This window comes from Cynocephalus volans, chromosome 2, assembly GCF_027409185.1.
Source record: "Cynocephalus volans isolate mCynVol1 chromosome 2, mCynVol1.pri, whole genome shotgun sequence".
NCBI lineage: Eukaryota > Metazoa > Chordata > Mammalia > Dermoptera > Cynocephalidae > Cynocephalus > Cynocephalus volans.
In genome coordinates, this window is record NC_084461.1 from 121,931,527 (window position 1) to 121,954,375 (window position 22,849).

At 38.7% G+C, this 22,849-nt stretch overlaps 1 protein-coding gene across 1 annotated transcript; it reads right to left on the reverse strand.

Annotated features, from left to right (window-relative positions):
• Positions 1–39: 39 nt before the first annotated feature.
• Positions 40–21,241, reverse strand: CDC23 (cell division cycle 23). Its single transcript, XM_063086185.1, has 16 exons — positions 21,080–21,241; positions 20,924–20,996; positions 16,118–16,255; positions 11,940–11,982; positions 11,306–11,411; positions 11,066–11,198; positions 9,327–9,504; positions 9,145–9,242; positions 8,915–8,996; positions 4,006–4,159; positions 3,766–3,885; positions 3,344–3,419; positions 2,957–3,018; positions 1,994–2,072; positions 1,798–1,917; positions 40–1,561 (listed from the first exon to the last, which is right to left on the reverse strand). Exons 1-16 carry the CDS (start codon positions 21,238–21,240, stop codon positions 1,391–1,393), a joined length of 1,794 nt encoding a protein of 597 aa, XP_062942255.1. The 5' UTR covers position 21,241; the 3' UTR covers positions 40–1,390.
• Between the last annotated feature and the right edge of the window lie 1,608 nt (positions 21,242–22,849).

Genomic DNA, 22,849 nt, shown 5'->3' on the forward strand with positions numbered 1-22,849 from the left:
TTATATCATTTCTATGCACACAAAAAAGTTAAATAAAGATATTATTCACATTTTTATTGAGTTCCATATTTAGCAAAGTCATTAAAACAAATTATAAAGGGGGCAGAAAATATGAGAATCAAACAACATTCTGGCTTATGGGAATCATGTACAGAAATGGCAGTGGAGACCAGTAACTAGTATACAGCTAGCCTAAGAAGGTTAAAAAAATTAAGCACAATTAGTTATTCTAAACATTCTTTAATATAAAGTAAAGTGTTATATATTTGAAAGTGAATAGGTAACAAACGTGTTCTAGGAACAAAAATGAAGGCTAGACCCAGAGTTCAGAATGACCTATAGCATCCACTGTACAAATTCATTACAGCAGACACTATAGCGTTATTACCTCCTACTGAACACAAAAGCACAGGCCTGAAACTCTCTAAGAGCACCACAAGAATGGTTCCCTTTACCTTGTCTAGACAAAGGAGAAAAAAAAGAATTTTGTTGGAGATGGGGGAAGGGGAGCACACAATTACATTAAAAGTTTATTAAAACAGACCGGCTTAAAGTGAGTTTATTCTTCTCCATATAGTCACAAAAGTTATTTCCAAATGTCCATGAACAGGATTATCTATAATCCTGTTTCCTCGCTTTGCTTTGGTTAGGGGTACAGCTATCACTATAGCCAGCTTTTTTTAATTTCCTTCATTAAAGGCCTTCAGCAGTTCTACACTCACTGAGATTCTTTTTGCCCTTCTATAATTCAACTATAGTATGTTACTTCCAAATTGAAATTTGAAAGCTTTTAAAAGACTCCCTCTCAAAACTGTTTTAGAAGAATGTCTCCCTAGAGTAAGAACAAATGTATAGCTCCACTCCATTTAAACCTAATCTCTGACATCAGCATTGGAGCCATGCTCAGCAAATCCAAAATGAGGTCATTTCTATCCAGTGCCCTGACCTCTTCCTAGAATACTTAGTGCCCCTACTGCTAGCAGAGGGTAGAGTGGCAAGCTTTTCTCCTTTCCTTGCTTCTCTCCCATTCCCAGCAGCATTAAAACTTGGTTCCTGTAGCACTGCCTATGCTAAAGTGCTGTAAAGGGATGCTTCTTTTTTTTTTTGGCAGGGCGGGGCAGGGGTAAATGTCTCTGGGAAGAAGGCCAAGATCTATAGCCACTCTGAACAGAAGGGAGATAGAAGTGCTTCTAACTGGCAAAAGACAATGTCTATTCCTGCCAGTATTCTGTCAGTCTGCCTCTGGAGGTGATTATATAAACTGTCCCCCAGGAGCTGTTTCCATCTATAGAAACGAGCTGAGGTCCTTGGAAGAAGACATGTGGCCGTTCTTGACATAGAGGTAAGGCTTAATATGAATCTAGTAATGTGCTGCCTTGAAAGTAACCAACTACGGTGTGACAGAAGACAAATTGAGTGGAGAAACTCTGCGTGTGGGAGTGTTGTTAGCAGAGAGTGAAGCAGGGAGGAAAAAGGGAGCAGGAATCTCGGTGGTGGGAGTCTCGCCTTGGTTCCGAAGCTGTAGGATTTGCCGGAGCAAGGCCTTACCTTCTTCCCGGGTCTGAAACAAAGCCAGACAATTTTTTCAAAACATGTCCAAGGCTGTTCTCAAAAACAGGTTATTAAGACACTGATATATAACTGTAACTTTTTAAAAAAAAAAAAAAATGTACAAGTTCCACAGATCAAGGTAGACTTTCCACTTACATTCTTGTCCACCTTCTACTCCCAGATCATGGTAAACATTATATGTTCTAGCCTAAAATCCAAACCTTTTATTAAAGGACTGATACTCACATCATTGAATGCACAACACTTTTGGGCACAAGTTGACGCTTCATCCCACAGCTTGCACTTAAAATAGTACTGAGCCAGATAGCGGAAAGCAGTGCTTTCCTCCAGGTGTTCCACTATTTCCTAGAAAGGGAAAGCAGGAATGACTGAGGTGATAAGAATAAAATCAGCAACACAATTGTCATGATATGAAACATACCCCACAGGAATAGATATCTTGGATATACTTGATGTAACACTGGGCAGCCTGTTCTGACTCAGTCAATTGTTCATGAAGCCTACAAAAGAAATTGGTCTTTAAGTACAAATCAGGTCTCAAAGCAAGTTAGTAAAAAAATGTAAAAGCACATGACTAAGACCAAAAAAAATGACAATACATAGACAAGTACAAATTTTGACAAATGAAACAGTGGGACCTAGAACAGTATTAGTGCCCATCAAATGTGATGATTACGGGGCCGGCCCGTGGCTCACTCGGATGAGTGCGGTGCTGATAACACTAAGGCCATGGGTTCGGATCCCATATAGGGATGGCCGGTTAGCTCACTGGGTGAGCGTGGTGCTGAGAACACCAAGTCAAGGGTTAAGATCCCCTTACCGGTCATCTTTTAGAACTAAAAAAAAAAAAAAAAAAAAAAAAAAAATGTGATGATTACTGTTATCAAAGCTTAGACTCATTACTCTGCTACTAGTTATGCAGGGAGAGTTAGTAAATACTTAAGCTAGATCCTTGCAAAAATTCTCTGGTAATGCCCAGAGTGAGATTTTAAAAAGATACCAGGCAACGGATATTTTTCTAAGAGTACAGAAAAAAATTGGCAGGAATAAAATTGGATTTAAGAACCTCTTTACCCACTACTTCTGAGTTATTCCTAATTTTTCTAGCCCTTAGCAGGAGATCAGTACTTAGTTTTCCTAGACTGCTCTGACACAAAAATGTCATTTCCTTCTTCAATTCATTCTTGATTTCTTGCCTAACAGGAAGAGAAATGGCATTCTCTAGAGTCAAGATGGCTAAATTCCTAGACCAGCTTTCATAACATTGCTACATTCCTACACTCATGCAGGATGATGGATGGATGGGAGGCTCTAGAGCATGCAGGACCCACCATTCCAGAGAAGCCAACAGTAATATCAATAGCATTTCACTCCTTTCACTCACTTTGCCAGTTTCACCAGAGCCATTTTCTCCACATCTCCCACGGCGTAAGCTCTCCAATAACACTGTCAAAAAAATAAACTGGTCACTTTGACCATTGCCCCAGGAGCCATGACTAATCACATAAAGGCTAAGGCACTGCAAGCCTCCCAGAAGTTCAGATTTGCAGAATGCAAGGCATTTCTACTAGTTCTGACAAGTCCAGGCTACCCACTGACATTTCCACTAATGATCTCAGCCGAGCTTTGCTTTTAGCCTATGCAACTATAGATATTCAGACTTTCCTATGTACATAGATCAGACTAAAGGAAAAATTAGAGCACGGATAGCCCAACTTTCATCTAAGCAGCAGATTTCAACTAAAATTCTCCAGGACCCAATTTCAGGTACCTTTTTGGCTTCCACTAGTTGATTGAGTTTTTCATAACATTCTCCTAAAGCAACCAGCATACGAGAATCATTGGGCCTGAGAAAGAAGAGAAATAGGCAGTCTGAACAAAGACTTTATCGATAACTGAAGTCCTCTCTGTGGAACCAGCACGACCACAGTTTCACCACTATTTCAAATCTATGTAACTACTGTTCTTTAATCTAATGCTTCATATAATTAGATAACTTTATATTCATAATTATGCTATTAACCCATTAATGGAATACACTAAATAAAAATGACCAAACAGCATTTAGCAAATTTAAACTCAAGTCTCCAAGAATCAAAACCATTCACTGTGATTTGTCAGTAGCTATCAAAAGAGAAAGAAAAGTTATCAGCCCTTCCCATATCAAACACATGGTCAAGTGACCGGACTTACCGAAGCTGGTGGGCCCGTCTATAATAATAAAGACAGTAAAATGGCATCTTCAGGATTTCATAGGTCTGCCCAAGGCCATACCAAGCTCTGTAGTCCCGCTTGTTGACCTCAATGGCATGTCTAAAAATGGAAGAGACTGACTGGTAAGAGGGCAGAATCAAGGTCAGCAACTTGTAGGCTCAGTAGAGGCCCTTAACATGACAGGAATATGCTGCACTTCACTCACCAACTAGAGCTCACCTATAAGCCTGGATAGCAGCAGATGTGTTCTTCATTTCCATGTACTCATGTCCCATCAGTGTCCAGGCCCCAAGATATCGAGGATTCAATTTCAGGGCTCTCTGGAAATATAAGGCTGCTTTCTCATGTTGAGAACGTAAACTATAATAATTGCCTTATTAAAAAACAGACAGACAAAAATATGAATGATCAGACACGTAAAAATACAAGTCCACTAAAACAGCATTCCACCAACTGGGCATGAAACCATAAACCATTCCCTCTAAAGTCCTGGCAAGCCAAATTGTACACAAGAGGAATATCATCATTCCCTTGGGAAATATATTTCATCTATCACACATTCTGGTTTAAAAAAAAAATGGGGCCGGCCCATGGCTCACTTGGGAGAGCGTGGTGCTGATAACACCAAGTCAAGGGTTAAGATCCTCTTACCAGTCATCTTTAAAAGAAATAAAAATAAAAATAAAAATTTAAAATGAAAAAAAAAAAAAGTATTCCCAAACACTTCAAGTTTTTCTTGATTTTACCTCATCTGGATGTAGCATTTATATACACATTTTCTTAATAAAGGACAGGGAATTTCTAGAGTATGCTTTGGATCAGGAGCTTTCCAACTATATTCCTTGGAGCATAGGTTTCTAAGGAGGTATCTCAAGGGTTAAAAAGGTAGACTCTGAGCTTCCCTCTCCCGCAAGAATCAAAGCAATGCTATTATCATTGGTCTTGAAAAGGGCAAGTGAAACATTTCAGCATTCTGTGAAAGAGTTTATTTGAAGAAGAGTATAAAGTCATCTGTCTTCCATCAACTGGTGAATGGATAAACAAAATGTGGTATATCCAAACAAGGGAATAATGCTCAGCAATAAAAAGAACTACTGATACATGCTACAACATGGATGAACCTCAAAAACACGCTAACTGAAAAAAGCCACATGATAAGGCTAAATATTGCAAGATTCCATTTATATGAAATTTCTAGAATAGGGAAACTATACAGATAGAAGGCATAGCAGTAGTTGCTGGGGAGGGGAATGGGACTGACTGCAAATAGACACAAGGGAACTTTTTGGGGTGATGGAGTATTCTAACATGGATTATGGCAATGGTTACAAGCTTGTATACATTTACAAAAACTCACTGAACTGTAAACTTAAAATTGGTGAATATTATGGTATGTACATTATGCCTCAATAAAGCTATATTTTTTTAAACTATTTTTTATAAAATAAAAGACTTAGGGAGGTTTTCACAAGGTATTGTTGAGTGAAAAAAGTAAAAATATATACATATAAAATATATATAAAATACATATATATATACAGAAAATATAATCCTATTTTTGGAAATCAAACAGCCCATTAAACCCTGCATATGTTTATATATATTTTGACGTAGTATGAGAACATGTTAACACAAGTAACTTAAAGGGGGAAGGTGCAGCAAGCAAAAATAGCCCCGGTACTTTAAAATTTTTTCCTTTATATATAAATTGTATGTGCATAAATAAACCAAATAAAGATAGATTTAGAGTATGTATATGTACTAACTTCCAGAGATCATGATATGCTGTCAAGTGAAAAGAGCTAATTGCAGAGTAATTATATTTAGTAAAATGGCCAACTAACAAAACCTCTATATATGTTTTTTTTAATCTCTCTAGATCCAGCTGTTTAGTTTGATTCATGTGAAATCAATTACATCAACCTTCTGTACCCCATACCTGATTATTTAAGTTCAAACTCAATTTCATGTTCATCTGGAAAAAAGCAAGACGTAGGGCTTTATCTTTGCTCCTGCCACTGACTCAGACTCAGAGGTAGAAGAGTAAACAGGCTCTAGGGAGAGTGCCCAAAGGTGAGCTTTTGTAATAGAGTAGGAGAAGAAGTAGGGTAGTGGTAGAAAAAGCAAGGGCATAAGCCATAGTTGCTAAAGAAGTCAGGATGACAAAGGAGATGTTTGTTAAGGAAGGCAGAACGGGTAAGTTCTGGGCAAAGATTAAGTAGACAAGATTTTTTAGCCAGCTGGAACAGCTAAAACATACTGAATGATTACAATGTACCAGGTAACTTACATTATAATAAGTGCTTTATATGCATTAATTTATTTCATCTTTACAACTACACGAGGGAAGGTTCTACTATTCTCTTTATGGATGAGGAAACTAAAGCATAGAGTGGTTAGGCAACTTGTCCAAGGGTTACACAGCTAGTTAGTATCAGAACCAGGATTTAAACTTGAGTAGTCTGGCTCCAGAATCCAAATCTTAACTGGGCTACTACTATAGTACGCACACACACACACACACACACATGCACACACACACAATGTTGCCTCTCAGAGAGAGATTGGGACTCCTGAAAAGTACAGAAGAAAGAAATTCACATTAAAACATAAGAACAGAAGAAGCAAGGACTAAACAAGTAGGAGATTCTTGCTATCACTCTAAAGTTGTTTCATTCTCTCTCAGGTCATCAATTTCCTTTCCTTCTCTCCATCGTTCTTTCTCCTTTCACTGCCACTAACCTGGCTATAATATAAAAACTGAAGTCCTATTTTTTTGTCACATCTAATGTTCCCTGTTCTTAATTTTTAAGGTAGGTGGGCTGAATTCAACAAACATTTATTGACTATATGTCAGAAATTTTGCTGGGCATTACGGATATACTGAGAAAACAAAACAACAGTTCATTAAGGAGCTTGCCTCAAATGATTATTAAAATTAAAAAAATAAAAGTAACTCCTAAATCATAATTCTGCATATGTACGTCTCCTCTGGCTTTAATTTGCCTCAAGTCAATAGGTTAAAAATAGGTTCATTATCTCCCTATCTCTATTTCCTTTCATCATGTTATCAGCACTGTTATCAATCTAGTTACCCAATCACTAATTCCTGTTTGTTCTACTTCCTGAATATCTTCTAAATCCAATTGTCTTTCTACATTCCTCCTGCAAGTACATCAGCTCAGGTTCTCATCATCTCTAGACTAGATTATTGTTAACAGCCTTCTAGCTGGTGTCCTGCCTCTAGCCTTACCCATTTCTAATACTCCTAGCACACTGTCTCCAAATATCATTCTAAAATGAAAATCTGAACTTTAGTCACTCTGGTTAAAATCCTTCAGAGGACTCCTATTGCCTTAAGAATGAAATCCAAACTTTTAGCAAGGTATAAAAGGTTCTTCAAGATCTGGCCTGTTTATACATTCCTACCTCCCACACCATGCTTCAGACATACTGAACTATTTCAAGCGCAATGTCTGTTGTACACTTCAATGCCTCTGTACTGTGATAGCCTTCCCAAGTCAGCCCTTCCCCTCTCTTCTTGAACTCTTTTTGCTCCCACCCTTTAAGCATCACCTTCTCCAAGAAGCCTTCTCTAATCTCAGTCTGAATCAGATACCTTTCCATCTTGTATTTACCTAAACCATAACATTCAACCCACTGAATTACAATTTTCATATTGGTCTTCCTCAACAGGCAATTAGGGTAGGTACTGCAACACAAAGCACAGTGCCTGGCACAAAGTACATGCTCAAGAGATGTTTTCTGAATAAACTGAAGTTCCACCCTCACCTAAATGGACTTTATAGTTTATTCATAATGCCATGATATTGAAAATATCACTTGTTCCTACACTTCTCTGTGTTCCCCTAGAACGTATTACAGTTTTGTGTTAATGCTTACTTTCCATATTAGACTATAACTTCCTCAAGGGCTAGAAATATTTGCTAAATAATTGATGAATTGAAATTCCATCAGTTTATTAACAACATCCTGAGCTAGAAAGGCACAAATGTATGATCTTGATGTAATGTGACCAAAGACCCAGGAACAGGTATATTTCCCTTCCATCTCCAGGGAACCTTGACTTTTAATTACAACTAAACAAACTTACTTTTATCCAGGAGTGGTCATTCATCTGTCTATATCAACTGATTATCAGGCCACACAGTGTGGCCAAGTATGTAAGGCCATGATTCTCAACCAAGGGTGATTCTGACCCCAAGGGGTCATTGGCAATGTCCAGAAATATTTTTAGTTGTCACAACAAGGGGAAGAGGGTTACCAGGATCTAGTGGGTTGAGGCCAGAGATACTGCCAACAACTAAAATGCACAGGGAAGTCCCCAACAAAAAAATTATCCAGCCCAAACTGTCAATAGTGCTGAAATTGAGACACTCTGATATACAGAAACTGGCACTCTCATCTCTTTTCATAGGACTGGAAATTCTTACAAGCTTTTTAATTATATTCAACTCTTTTTTGGGGGGGTGGGGGGCTGGCCAGTACAGGGATCCAAACTCTTGACCTTGGTATTATACACTGTGCTCTAACCAAGTGAGCTAACTGGCCAGTCCCATATATTCAACTTTAAAACACACATCTTTGATCCAGCCCTTCACTGCTAGGAACTTACTACATAGAAACAGTTACATAGCATGGAAAAATAAATGTACATGTACAAAGATGTTTCCAAAAGCAACTTTTATATTAACAAACAATAGCCACAACTTATATAATAGAAAATTATTAAATAAAAATGATGATACATCTATACAATAAAATGCTAGGTAGCCATCAAAAATAACACAAGTCAAAATATACTAACATGAAAAGATGGCAAAGATATAACATTAAGTTAAAAAAAAGTTACAAAGCAGTATGTATAATGACACAGTTTTTACAAGCAAACTATACATACACACGCATATGTGCATTTTTCGTATTTGCACAGAAAAATACTCCAGAGTCCTGTTCACGAAACAATCTTAGAGGTGGGATTACAGTGAGTTTTCACATTTTATGGTATATAATTCTGTTACCTTTGACATTTGATATTGTTATTTTTACATATGTGACACTTATAATAAAGATGAATCTTAAAAGTAAAAATGTAGTTATCTCTTACCAATTACACAGCAAGTTTCTACGCGATATTTATCAATCTCACAGAGGTTATGAGCCAGATAACTCAACTCAGATTTCATGCTCTGGAAGAAAAGAGAAAGATGATCTAAGCATGAAAAAAGAACTTCCTAAATTATTTTTCTTAAAGCTAATGCAACTGAGTGACAATCCAGCCAGGGAGATTAAAGCACAAGAGAGCTTAATCAAACCCAAGCAAGGAAAGCAGCTCACTCTGACATAAAGAAGGTTGGAGAATGTGTCCATATTTTCAATCCTGTAAGGGTCTTGTTTCCTTAGCTCATTAAAAATGGAGAGGGCTTTGTCAATATCTGTAGAAAGAAGACAGATAGTTCAGAAAGCAACACAGTATATAGCTCTCAGGTTATGATATTTCATTGTCCTTATTCACTTACCTCTGATATTGTGATAGGCAACTGCAATTTGGGAAACAATATATGAGCTCTTAGAGAAGCCCACATCAATGAGATTCTGATATTTTTGCAGGGCCTCCTCTATCAATTGCAACTCTGTGTATATATGAGCCAGGAAAAACTCTTTCATCCAGGTGTCTGGTAAAGACAGGAACTTGAGCTGGCAGCAGGAGAGAGAGGGACACACTTAATATAATTTGACCTCTCTCCCAAACGAACAGCAAGAAACATCATCACTGTCTAAAGGAATTTACCACTAAAATTTTATTAGAGCACTTAATAAAGAACAAACGGCAATCCAATTAAGTGAATATGACTTATAAGCACAATAGGGAGAAGTGGCCAAGTCGGGAAAGGCTTCAAAGAAAAGATAGGATTTGAAATGAGTCTTAGAGGATGGGTAGGACTTGAACAGAAAAAGGGAGAGGAAGAGAAAGAAGACAACATTCTAGGCGAGGGTAACAACATAAGTAGCGACAAAACACTCGTAATGAGTGTGGGTGAGTAGCATGAGGAAACTAGCTTGATTTGAGGGGAGGGTATGTACTGGGATGCAGTGGAAAAATAAGACTGAATTGGTAGGGTGGATCCTATGGTGCAACAGAAAATTAGATGCAATAGTAAACCACTGGAAATTTTTGGCAAGCAAATGACACGACGACATGAGTGTGTTAAGAATAAGTTTGGAAGCAATATACAGAATGGCTTGGAAACAGAAGTGTAAAAATGGGAAACCTAGATAGAAAGTATCTATTACTTACAAGTAATCCAAATTTGAGATGATAACTGAGAAGGCAAAGAAAACCAAGAGAAAGGAGATGTATACAAGAAAGTAACATGGCAATGTCTAATGACTGACTAGATAAAGATAGATAAAGAGGAGAGACAAATATGACTCTGAGGTGTCAAGACTAGGTGTCTTGAAAAACAGTGACGCTAGTCAGAGTCTATCAAGTTGGGAGGAAGAAAGAGAATTTGGTAGGCAGGATGAGAAACTTGGTTTTGCATATTTTGAGTTCAGAGATAAAACAAACTTTCAGTGAAAGTCTAGTAGGCAGTTAGAGATAGGTGAATACAAGTAAACAAAGATAAGATTTCAGGCACAGATGCAGTAGCATGAATCATTATTAGGGAAAATCAACTAGCCTTTGGCTCTTTAGAGCCCAACAAAAGGAAGTGTGTTGTTGCTTCTATTAACTACAGAAGAAGAGCAAAATAAACACTATGGTCAATGTCGTCTAATAATGACTAATAAAATTATTGCAGTTTATAAAGCAATTTTATATACATTATTTCACTAATAAACAAATTTCCAAAATCTTCACAGAATCCATGACAGCTCAGAAGAGGCCTGAAAAATGTTTTAATATAATCCTTGATATCAGAGAAAACTTTCCTATAGCATCTTCGGAATTAAGGGAGAAATTATAATAACATTTAGTAAATAAGCAAGTTATAATAAAACTTGAATATGAAAACATGAATATGAAAAAAAATTCTACTGTAACTGGATGCAAATACAACAATAACTCTTAACAGGAGATAGTCATTAGTCTTTCAAATAAAGAACTAAATTCCAAAACAGTGAAAGTGACTAGAGATGCAGTAAAGAGTTAGCTATAACCAAAGGTCTGGAAAAACTCTACCCCCACCCCTACATTATTACAGAACTACATAAAACTTAGAACGGAGGTTTTTTCACATAGCTCATCTCAATTTACCATCTCTTTGTCTGTGATCAGGTTACAGAGTTCTAACCAGGCTCCCCAATGCAAAGGCAAAACATGAGTAGCCTCCACAAACACATCAATGGCCTCTTTCACCAAGTCCAGTTTTCGAAGCACCACACCGTACCTGGGAAAGGAAACAACCATAGGAGAAATTAATCATGTCATAGAAAGTTCCACAGGAAAAGAATAATAACAACAAAAAGAAAGTTCCAAATTACTATAAACAATTACAGATAAAGGCCAAATCCATCAAGTTCCCGAGCTTGGTGTTTTTTGCTGAGCTCCACTCTCAATTCTCTCAGAGCCTCATTTTTTACTTGTCCTTTCTCCAGGGGGCCTAGGAAAGAAACACAGTCTCTGACCTAAGGGAAAGGTGCTGGTTTTCATTTTCATAGACATAGATATTCTCTTTAGCATCAACCAGAGTTACACCTGAAACCGCTAGCAAACACTCACAAGTGGCCAATGGTATCTTACATAATTCATTTACTTGATTCCAGGAATTACAACTGACAATGTTTCTGCAGTCATATTTTGTTAGGCACACAGTTTCTTAAACTGTGAATTAGTTATTGATGTTTAAAAATCAGAAACCTCGATTAAAAATCTGAATATCCAGCTTCAGGTTGCAGGGAACAGGAAAGGGCCAAGGAAAGAACACCCAAAAATACCAGGACCAGATTCCCACAAAACAGCCAGCCCTCAGCCAGATCTGGGCAACAGCCAGGCAGCTGAGATAAGTTATATGCTCTCCAACTTGCAACAGTCCTCCTCAGTGCATTCATATTACTTGCCTGGCTCCCACAGTCATTTAAGTTTGCAACCCTGCTTTTTAGGCCAAAAGATAAGATAAAGAAATTCATACCTAGGCTATCAACTGTTTCATCGTCCTTCTTTTTTTCTCCAGACTGCAAGAGAAAATCCACAAATAGGTTTTTTTACACTTTATTCTAAAACACGTTCTAAACCTTGCAGCCTGATTCTACCTAAAGGTGCCAAATCCAACCAAAATGGCATCTATTTTTCATCACTAATTTTAAACAACCATTCAGGGGCTCCCCTCACCAAATCTGGGATAATTTGAGCACCAAAATAATTAAATACAGTAATAAATTATAAACAATTAAAAAATCAGGAATCCATGAGTCCATACTAATACAAATATTGATAAATAAACGGGGAAAGGGAGCTTAGAGTAGCTTAGAGTAGAATGCCAAGTGTTGAGTAGCAAGTGTGAAGAGTGTGTTAAAGTAGAAAATTATCGTTTTGTAACATCATACTAATGAGTGTTTCAGGCAAGAATTAACAATGGATATTAAATTTAGAGGGAAATTTTTATAAGGAGCAGGATATTTGTATGGCCTTAAAGTATATCCCCACAAATTGCTGATTATCTGGTAAGGAAAATAACAGTAACTACACAGTGGAAAAAATGGACAATATCTTTACCAAGTAATCAAAATTAACATTAGCAGGACTGGCGGGTTAGCTCAGTTAGTTAGAGAGCAGTGTTATAACACAAAGGATAAGGGCTGGCCCGTGGCTCACTCGGCACAGTGCAGTGCTAATAACACCAAGGCCACGGGTATGGATCCTATACAGAGATGGCTGGTTGGCTCACTGGCTGAGCGTGGTGCTGACAACACCAAGCCAAGGGGTTGAGATCCCCTTACCCGTCATCTTTTGAAAAATAAATAAATAAATAAAAATAACACAAAGGGTAAGGGCTCACATCCTTGTACTGGCCAGATGCCAAAAAAAAAAAAAGAACTGGAAAAAAAAATTAACATTAACAACAAGGGCTTATGGACAAAGACATTCCACTTATGTACTATTCTGACCAGGTTATGTACAACCAGAATAAAATTGTGAAGAAACATCAGACCTATCCAAGATGAAGAGTGCAGATATGTCTGATGGCCATATTCAGGGCTGGCCAGTTAGCTCAGTTGGTTAGAGCATGGCTTTGTAAGACTAAGGTCAAGGGTTCAGATTCCTGTAGCTGCCAAGCCAGCTAGCCACCAAAAAAGAAAAAAAGGGGAGGGTGTCAAAACCCATAGACTGCACAATACAAAAAGTGAACCCTATGGTAAAGTGTGGACTTTTGTTGATAATAAGTGTCAATGGTGGTTCACTGAATGTAATAGATATACCACACTGGTACAGGATAATGATGGTGGGTGAAGCTTGTGGGAAGATGGAAGGGGGTATATGGGAACTCTTAAACTTTCTGCTCAATTTTGCAGCCTAAAACTGCTCTAAAAAATATAATCTATTAATTAAAAAAAGAAAATGGGAGGGGAGAACTGTAAGCTTCGAAAAATGATAATGTCATAGAAGACAGAGAAAGGCTGTTCCAGACTAGAGGAGATTAAAGAGAAATGACAAGTAAATGTAATTCCTGATCCTAGATTGTTCTGAGGGGGAAATGCTATAGAAGAAACTGCTAGGTCAATTGCCAAGATCGGAATTCAATGGTAGATTAAAGAATAGTAACAATGTTTAATTTTTTTTTTTTTTTTTTTTTTTGTCTTTTTGTGACCGGCCGTACCGCGCTCAGCCAGTGAGCGCACCGGCCATCCTTATATAGGATCCGAACCCGCGGCGGGAGCACTGCTGCGCTCCCAGTGCCGCACTCTCCCGAGTGCGCCACGGGATCGGCCCGGCAATGTTTAATCTATTGAAGTTGATAACTATACTGTGGTTATTTAAGAAAATGCCCTTACTCTAAAGAGATACACATTGAAGTATTTAAGGGTAAAGTATCATGATATCTACAACTTACTCTCAAATGGCTCAGAGAAAAAAACTCTTATGTGTGTGTACAGAGAGAAAGAAGAGGGAGAAATGATAGAGCAAATAGGATAAAATGTTCAAAATAGGTGAATCTGGACAAAGCGTACAGGATATTCTTTGTATTATTCTTATTCTCGCAACTTTTCTATCAGTTTAAAATGATTTTCAGGGCCGGCCCGTGGCTCACTCGGGAGAGTGCGGTGCTGATAACACCAAGGCCCCGGGTTCGGATCCCATATAGGGATGGCCGGTTCGCTCACTGGCTGAGCGTGGTGCTCACAACACCAAGTCAAGGGTTAAGATCCCCTTACCGGTCATCTTTAAAAAAAAAAAAAAAAAGATTTTCAAATAATAAGTCAAAAAGTAAATATTCAGATTTTCTTTTTTCTTCCATTTTTCACATTTTATACATTTTCCTTAAGGAATTTTTTTCTCCCAAACCAGCAAATGCTGCTTGCTTTTTCACCATAACTTGTACAAATTAGTACATCTACATGGTAAAGATTATATAAAGAAGAGTAATTATTTAAATCCCACAATTTCAAAATACCTTTCTTCTGCTCATTAGTATAGTGGTAGAAAAAAAAATCTTTCTTGAGCTCATGGGGATAAGCAAAATGTGATATATCCATACAATGGAATATAATATAATGAAGCCTTAAAAAGGAAGGAAATCCCGGGCCAAGCCCGTGGCGCACTCGGGAGAGTGCAGCGCTGGGAGCGCGGCTACGATCCCGCCGCAGGTTCGGATCCTGTATAGGAATGGCCGGTGCACTCAGCCAGTGAGTGCACGTCACAAAAAAGACAAACAAACAAAAAAAAAACAAAAAAAACAAAAAAAAAGGAAGGAAATCCTGACATATGGTTGAATCTTGAGGGCATTATGGTAAGTGAAATAAGCCAGTCACAAAAAAACAAATCCTGTATGACTCCACTTGTACGAGGTACTTAGAGTAGTCAAATTCATAGAGACAGAAAGTAGAATGGTGGAAAGAGGAAAAGGAGAGTTATTGTTTAATAGGTTTAGAGTTCTGGAGATGGATGGTGGTGATGGATGTAAAACATTATGAATGTATTTAACACTAATGAACTATACACTTAAAAATGGTTATGAGTATAGTGCTGAGAACACCAAGGTCCAGGGTTTGATCCCTGTACCAAACAGCAAAAAAAGAAAAAAGAAAAAGTGAAGACGGTAAATTCTATGTGTATTTTACCACAATAAAAAAATTGGAAAAGAAAAAAGGTGAATTAAACATAGTCCATAACTGCAAGCTACCATACTTAACAAATACAGACTATAATACCTGAAAATGAATACATAAAATGTTTTTTTAGATCAGTTTACACAGAAGATAACTAAGAAAAAGTAGTACATTCATAACGTTCCAAAGTAAAATAATAAATTATACTTAAATTACTCTATGTGGTATTAAATTATTTTACTTGCATCGTCCTTTACATTCATAACTTTTAATAGCCTCAAAACAAAAACAATACATACAGCATAAATAAAATGATAATTGAGTTTATAAATTTAAAAATCAATCCAGGCTTTTATTTATTATTATTATTTTTTTTTTTAAAGATGACTGGTAAGGGGATCTTAACCCTTGACTTGGTGTTGTCACCACCGTGCTCACCCAGTGAGCCAACCGGCCACCCCTATATGAGATCCAAACCCGGGGCCTTCGTGTTATCAGTACCACACTCTCCCAAATGAGCCACAGGCCGGCCGAATCCAGGCTTTTATACTTAATTCTTAAACAATAATATCAATTCACAGGCATGAAGAACCTTATATAACCTAAGGCAAATGATCAGGTTGTTACTAATCATCCTGTTAGTCATTCCTAAGAATATTTTCTTCTGTACTATCATTTTTCAAAACTTTATTTATGATTTTTTGAAATATCTTATTATTAAGTATTTATAATACTTAACATTCATTAAGTGGCCCACTGCTAAGTTATTTAAAAGATTAAACTTGGGCTGACCCTGTGGCTCACTCGGAGAGTGCGGCACTGGGAGCGCAGCAGCGCTCCCGCCGAGGCTTGGATCCTATATAGGGATGGCCGGTGCACTCACTGGCTGAGCGCGGTGCGGACGACACCAAGCCAAGGGTTGCAATCCCCTTACCGGTCACAAAAAAGGACAAAAAAAAAAAGATTAAACTTTTTCCACTTGATTTTAAACACAGATGCTTCACTATAGGCAGAATGACATCTTAAAACAGTTTGCCCTCACCAGATATCTGGAATACATGTACAGGAAATAGGCTTTCTTGCTATTGCAGCCATGCAGAAAATGAGCAGCCCGATCATACTCTTTAACATCAAAGTAGGCCTTGGCCAGGGTGTAAGCATCCATATCCTGGGCATCCTCCTAGAAAAGAGACAAGTTTATGTAAGTGGTTGGGAAAAAGACAATAAAAGTCCATATCTAAGAAGTATATTCATTAGTTACAAGGTGTAAGAAAAAATTATTTTCCTCCTCCCAAAACCTAAGATATATGTGAGTATAGATGTATATATCTATATCTATATAGACAGATATAATTTTTATATATTTACTTTATCACCAGGTAAAGTCATAAAACTCTTTTTTTTCAAAATATTTTTTTCAAAACAAAAAATTGGAGGAAAAAACCAAAAAAAAATTTTTTTTTTTTTTTTTAAAAAGATGACCGGTAAGGGGATCTTAACCCTTGACTTGGTGTTGTGAGCACCACGCTCAGCCAGTGAGCGAACCGGCCATCTGTATATGGGATCCAAACCCGGGGCCTTGGTGTTATCAGCACCGCACTCTCCCGAGTGAGCCACGGGCCGGCCCAAAAACCAAAAAATTTAAAAACTAAACCAACATACTCAGAAATTTGTATTATTTCTATAAATGTAATAGGAAGTTGCACAGGCTTTGGTGTTAGGGACCTGGATTCAACTTCTCATTCCTTTACTTCCTGTTTTCATTACTTTAGTAGGGAGGTTACTTAGCTTCTCTGAGTATCTATTTCTTCATCTATAAAATGGAGCCAATAATACGTCTTTTTTTTTTTTTTTTTTTTTTAAAAAAGATGGCCGGTAAGGGGATCTCAACCCTTGGCTTGGTGTTGTCAGCACCATGCTCAGCCAGTGAGCAAACTGGCCATCCCTATATAGGATCCGAACCCGTGGCCTTGGTGTTATCAGCACCGCACTCTACCGAGTGAGCCACGGGCCAGCCTAAAATGGAGCCAATAATATGGATCTTACAGATTTGAAATGAGGAAATATGAAAAAGTCATAATATATCCAGTATTAATATTTGTAGTTTTCTTCCTTCTCCTGTTTTTAAAATTCCTACATAAATGCAATATTCTGCACAATGACTTATTCTATCTGTACTTCGATAAAGTTTTGTCATAATTTAGTATTTTTGAAGGCATAGAACACAGTATAACTCTATGTAAAAAAATTACATGGCATATTTAAGTTAAAAATATACAATCTCCGTAATTCTAGGTATGAGTTAATTAAAACTTGAATAACTTCATTCTCCTTATCTTCCTTGCCCCAAATATCACCAACACAAAAATGCAACCAAAATATTTTCTTCATTGTATCATCATGTCCTAAATGTGACCATTTAGCTTTGGATTCTGGAGGCCCTTTTCATATCCACTCACCATATGCTTATTTATTTTCCCCAACCCCCTCACCTGCATTATACCTTTCTGAGTAATATTCAAATATTACTCAAAAATATTCATTGCCTGTGAGCGAAAAAAAATCAAGAAACAGCATCTTCAGGAAAAACAAGATGGATTATGATGAAAATCATTCAGATTACACAAGACTACATAAACATACATACTACAGCCCATACATAAGATATATTCTTAACTATCTATATGACTTTATAATTCAGAAAGTTTTACTATTTGGACTATAAGGACTTTGAATTTTTAGTTCCATTCTTCCTTACAGGAAGCACTTAGAATGGTCTATTGAAAGTTACATATAATGTAATTTAGAGGCATTTAGCATTATGGTTGAGTTTTTAAATTGAGTAGCCACAGTTGGTCCCAGTCACATTTTATATTCAGAAAAGATAAGCTTAGGGTCCAAGACAGAGTGTAACAAGTTTAAAGATACAAATGCTTCTTTGGTAATGTTTATATAACATTAAGAATAAGCTACAATAAACTACATAGATTTGAGCACAGCATAACAATCATCAATTTCAATAACTCTTTAAAGACCAAAGTTTTAGCTTCTAGTCAAGATGGCAGAATAGACAGTCCCCAGCGTCACTCTCTCCCACAAATCAACCAATTTACAACTATAAAAAAGCAACAACAGCCAAGCTGGGGCCACTAGAGCTCAGTGGAAGAGAAGGAGAGACCTACAGAGTGCATGAAGGTGGGAGAAGCCATGATGAGAGAAAGAAAAAACCACTCTGACCATTTTGTGCCACAGCTGCCTTACGGCTGGAGCTGCTGAGCACACAGAGCAGGAGCCAAATGTGCCCTTCGGATGAAGTTTCATGGAGGTGACAGGGGAGAAGAGGGCCTTGGTGGCCCCCAGGCCAGCAAGATCATGAATAGGGTTCCCATGGACCCACATAGGAGCGAGGAGCCACAACAACTGAAAAAAAGGAGCCACTCAGAGGCCGGTGAGTCATCGCAAGGGACCTGCACACGGCCTATCCCATGGAAAGTGTTTGCGGCACGGGTGCTGGGGGAGACAGGCCCACTGGGGGAACACTGGGGCACAGCAAGGACAGCTGACCAGCAGCACCCCAATCGGCAAAGGAACACTCGGAGGAGACTGGTCAGGAATACAGAATTGCATGGGGTGCAGTTTAATGAAAAGACTCAGGCCCAGATCAGAGTTTCTACACAACCCAGGTGCACTGGGTCTCTGGAGTGCCAAAAGTACCTATAAGGTCAACCATTAAAACCTGAGCTGCACAAAAAGCCTTCCCTAGGGAATCAGCAGCAAAGCAGCAATTTAGCTAAACCACACAGCTCAAGTACTGGTCCCCACAGGAAGTTCCCTCATTTTAGAAGTAAGCAAAGGACAAAAAATTAGTTCCTGCCCAGGCACATGGCCAGTACCTTGGGGCCCACCCAAGGACCTGAGTTGTGGAGCCAGGGACCAGATCACCTCCCCCCAAAACCAGGCACACCACCAGTGCCTCGGGGCCCACCCAGGGTCCTGCGGCATGGATCCAGGGACCAGACCCCTCCCCATAACCAGGCACACCACCAGCACCAAGGAGCATGCCAAAAACATCACCTCCGTGTGGGTGGCCCACCCCAGCCACCACAATAACCACGGCTGCCACGAAAGCAGCTAGACGCCACAACCACCATGCAGGTGGTCCACCAGCCACTGGAGTGCATTGACATAAAGAGAGTCACCAGCAGAAACCAAAGAAAAGAAGAGGATATCTCTCTCCACAAAGCCCATTCTAGAGTGATAGAAGAAGCATCTGCTCTACGATGATATTGGGGGACCTGAACACACCTCTCAGCATTGGACAGATCATCTAGGCAACAAATTAACAGAGTAACCATTACTCTTTCAGAAGGAGAGAAGAAATCTAGGATTATCAGAGGCGGGGAGGGGAGAGGTAGAGGGGGATAGGGAGAGATTGAACAAGGGGCATAAACATTGAGTAAGATTTGTAACAATATATATGCTAGTAATATTGATTTGATCAACATATGTCAACGTTGAACCCCCAAAATATGTATAATCAATTACGATTCAATAAAAAAATTTTAAAAATAAATAAAAATAAAATAAAAAGGCCAAAGTTTTAATGTTTAGTTTAAATTTTAGATCAAGTCTGAATTAAATCAAAATGTTTCTCTGGGGTTTTTCAGAGACACTCCTTAGAAAAGACATGATAACACTAAATGTGTAACAAATTAGCAAAGAGACTTCTGAACCAAGACACCTCATAGCAAGTTGAAAGCTACTAAACTAACCAACAGAATGGTCATTTTTCTGCTATGTCTGAAACCCCTGTATATTTTATGAACCCATGGGAGATGGAGATATTTACTGAGCCTCTAGTACTCACCAGGCACTGTGCTTTCTTTACTCATTCAACCATTATTTATCCTATTCAGCACTAACAATGCACCTAGGCACTGTGAAAGTTGTCACAGGGAAGTAAAAGCTACTAAGACAGAAATCACATTGACTCAAGAAAATTACACAAGAGTAATGTATGCTTTACCTTTATCATCTTATGTAATCTTCTTGAAAACCCAGCAATGATTAATATTATCACTGATGATAATATGAGAAGGCTGACACCTAGAAATCACTTGCCCACGCTGATGCTAAGAGTAAAGAACCTGATCCGAATATAGACACAAATCTACTTGAACGTCATAGAGCATTTTGTCCACCCCACCTAGTCATCTCCTCCTTATTAATAATCGAAATAACGATTAGAATAGCTAATATTACTGTATCCTATGTGCCAGGTACACTTTTAAGCAGTCTATGTGTATTATCTCATTTAATCCACTCAATATCCCCATGGATACTTTTTTTTACTTAAGTAGATACTATTATCATTATCCTCATTTCACAGATGAGGAAACGGTGGTTCAGGTTAAAAGTAAATTGCCCAAAGTCAATAATTTGAGATTTGAACTCAGGGCTGTATCAATCCAGAGCCCACACTCTAAACCATTTTGCTGTGTTGATCACACAACAGTGTAGGAATAGTTCTGCGCTGTTGTAAAAACTTTTGATTATTCCCATCCTTATGAGTATTGCTAATTTGGGTTACAAAACTAGAAGTCTGAAATTTTAAACAATGATTGTTTACTAATTCTCTCCGGCTTAAATAAGGGCACCATCAAATCTTTCAAAGCTCAACAAAACCATACGGAAAAAAATCTCTTATAACACCCAGCTCTTTAAATGCTTGAATTCCCTCTACAAATATTCCTGCCAGTTTGCTCTCCTCCAGTGACAGGGCACTCAGTACTTCTTGAGGCACATCCCCTCCGTTGATGGGGAGCGCTCACCGTAAAGACGTCCTTACCTCTGTAATAGGCGGCGGCGGCTGCAACTCGGCCAGAGGCAACGCGGGAAGAGAGAAGGCCAACTCCGCGGACCTGGAGAACACAAACTGGATCAGCTAGACAAGACCCCAAGGCCAAGGATCCAGGCCCGCTCCCTTCCGACCCCGACATCTCACCATTTGCTACTGTGCAAGAGGCCCCGCTCCCGGGTAAGGCCCGCGATAAGCAGCAGCTGCTTTTTAATTTCACGCAAATCTGAGAAATCGCCGTTCGTGGACAGAACCGGCACCGCGGCCGCCGTCACAGGTACCGGGACTACAGAGGTACTCGCAGCCATTTTCCTAACTCTGGCCGCTCCAGCCAATGACCGGCGATAATACTAGCTGTCCGTCTGCATCAAAAAAGTCTGCCTTTCATTGGTCGGCTTTTGCTCAAGAAAATCCAATCAGAGATCTTACTTCTAGTCATGTCATAAAGAGGAGGGGAAAAAGAGACAATTACATCCGCGATTGGCCGAGAGCTACTGAGGCGGGAAAGTTAGAACAAGAAAGGCGGGGAGAAGAGGGGAGCCACGACCTCTGGGCGGGGCGGAGAGGAATGAGTGACTGGGAAAGGTGAGCTGGGAAGCTAGGGGTGAGAGTAGGAGCAAGAAAGGGTGGAGAAGGGAGAGTGCTGTGCACCGTAGGGGGGTGATGTAATTAGAGTAAAAATAGGAAAGGTGTAGTTTCTGAGATGGTTCTGTGCCACGATGGGTCCAGAAGAATGCCATGGTATCCGCTGGATTTTTTTCTTAAAGTGGTAGGATGTATGCCCCATGGGGTGAATCCTTCCTCTTTACCCTCTTCCTCACCCTAGGGAGAAAAAAGATAGCTAACATTTATTGAGGGCTTACCCTGTGACAGGCTCTGGACTTTTACAAGTATAATGGGTTTAAGCCTAAAAACAGCACCATGATATTCGTATCATCCCAATGTTATAGATAGGAAACGGAAACTCCGAGTTCTATCAGTCTTCCAAGGAGAAAGTCTAATAACCCAGATCTGACTCCAAAACCCAGCGTTCTTACACATTACATGAACATTTTCAACGTTTTTTGTTTTAAACCTGAGAACCCCTTTAAAGTAATATACTATCTTTCCAACTCTCTTGGAATTTTTTAGAACCATTTTTTCATTCTTTGGGTGTTTGTAGGTTAAGGTTCGGGTCAGATTCACAATTTATCTGAGGTAACCTCAAGTTCCGTCTGATTAAAGCCCGTATCCTTCCATTACATTTTCATAATGTAGTTATGGAAGTTAATATTTCTTATTTGTGTGTTTTGTCATTTACAAATCTTTTTCAAATGTTAATTTGAATCCTGTGAAGTAAACATTATGTCCTTTTTCAAATGATAATATGTATCTATTTTTAGAGTTGTTATTGAAACGGTAAGGCTAGGCCTGTGAACCAAACTGACTCCATTTTCCCTGCAGAGGACACTTTGTTACTTTTCCACTCCTCAGTCATGAGACTCCCAGGGCAAATGATTAACCCACGGGCTGCCCTGACAAAATAGACTAAGATAGGATAGGAAACTGATATTTACTGAGTTGCAAAAACCCTCCCCAAGGCTTGTTTACCATAATTGTAAAAGTTACAGATTAACTTTAAGACCCCTTTAGGAATTCCCACCTGTGCACAAAGCATCAAGGTGACTGCTACAATGACCCTCCTGGGGTGACAATGATGAACACCACTGCCATCTTGGACCTACTGAGGATGCGCCCATGACGCAGCCAGGAAGAGCAGAACGGACCACCTCCAGTGAGGATGGCCTATACCCCTTAACTCCTTTCCCTATAAAAGATTCTGAACAGCTCCCCTCGGGGAACTAGGTTTACTGTTGCTACCCTCCTTATGCATAAGTCTATCTCCTCTTTTTTTTAAAAAAAAAAAAAAAAAAAGAT

Bases quoted from the DNA above. Each gene is read 5' to 3' on its own strand.
- CDC23 (XM_063086185.1), bottom strand. From the start codon at position 21,240: ATGGCTGCGAGTACCTCTGTAGTCCCGGTACCTGTGACGGCGGCCGCG. The intron at 3,420-3,765 runs GTAAGTCCGGTC...CTTCTTTCTCAG, and splicing joins AGACGGGCCCACCAGCTTCG to GCCCAATGATTCTCGTATGC. The intron at 1,918-1,993 runs GTATGTTTCATA...TTCCCTTTCTAG, and splicing joins AAGATATCTATTCCTGTGGG to GAAATAGTGGAACACCTGGA.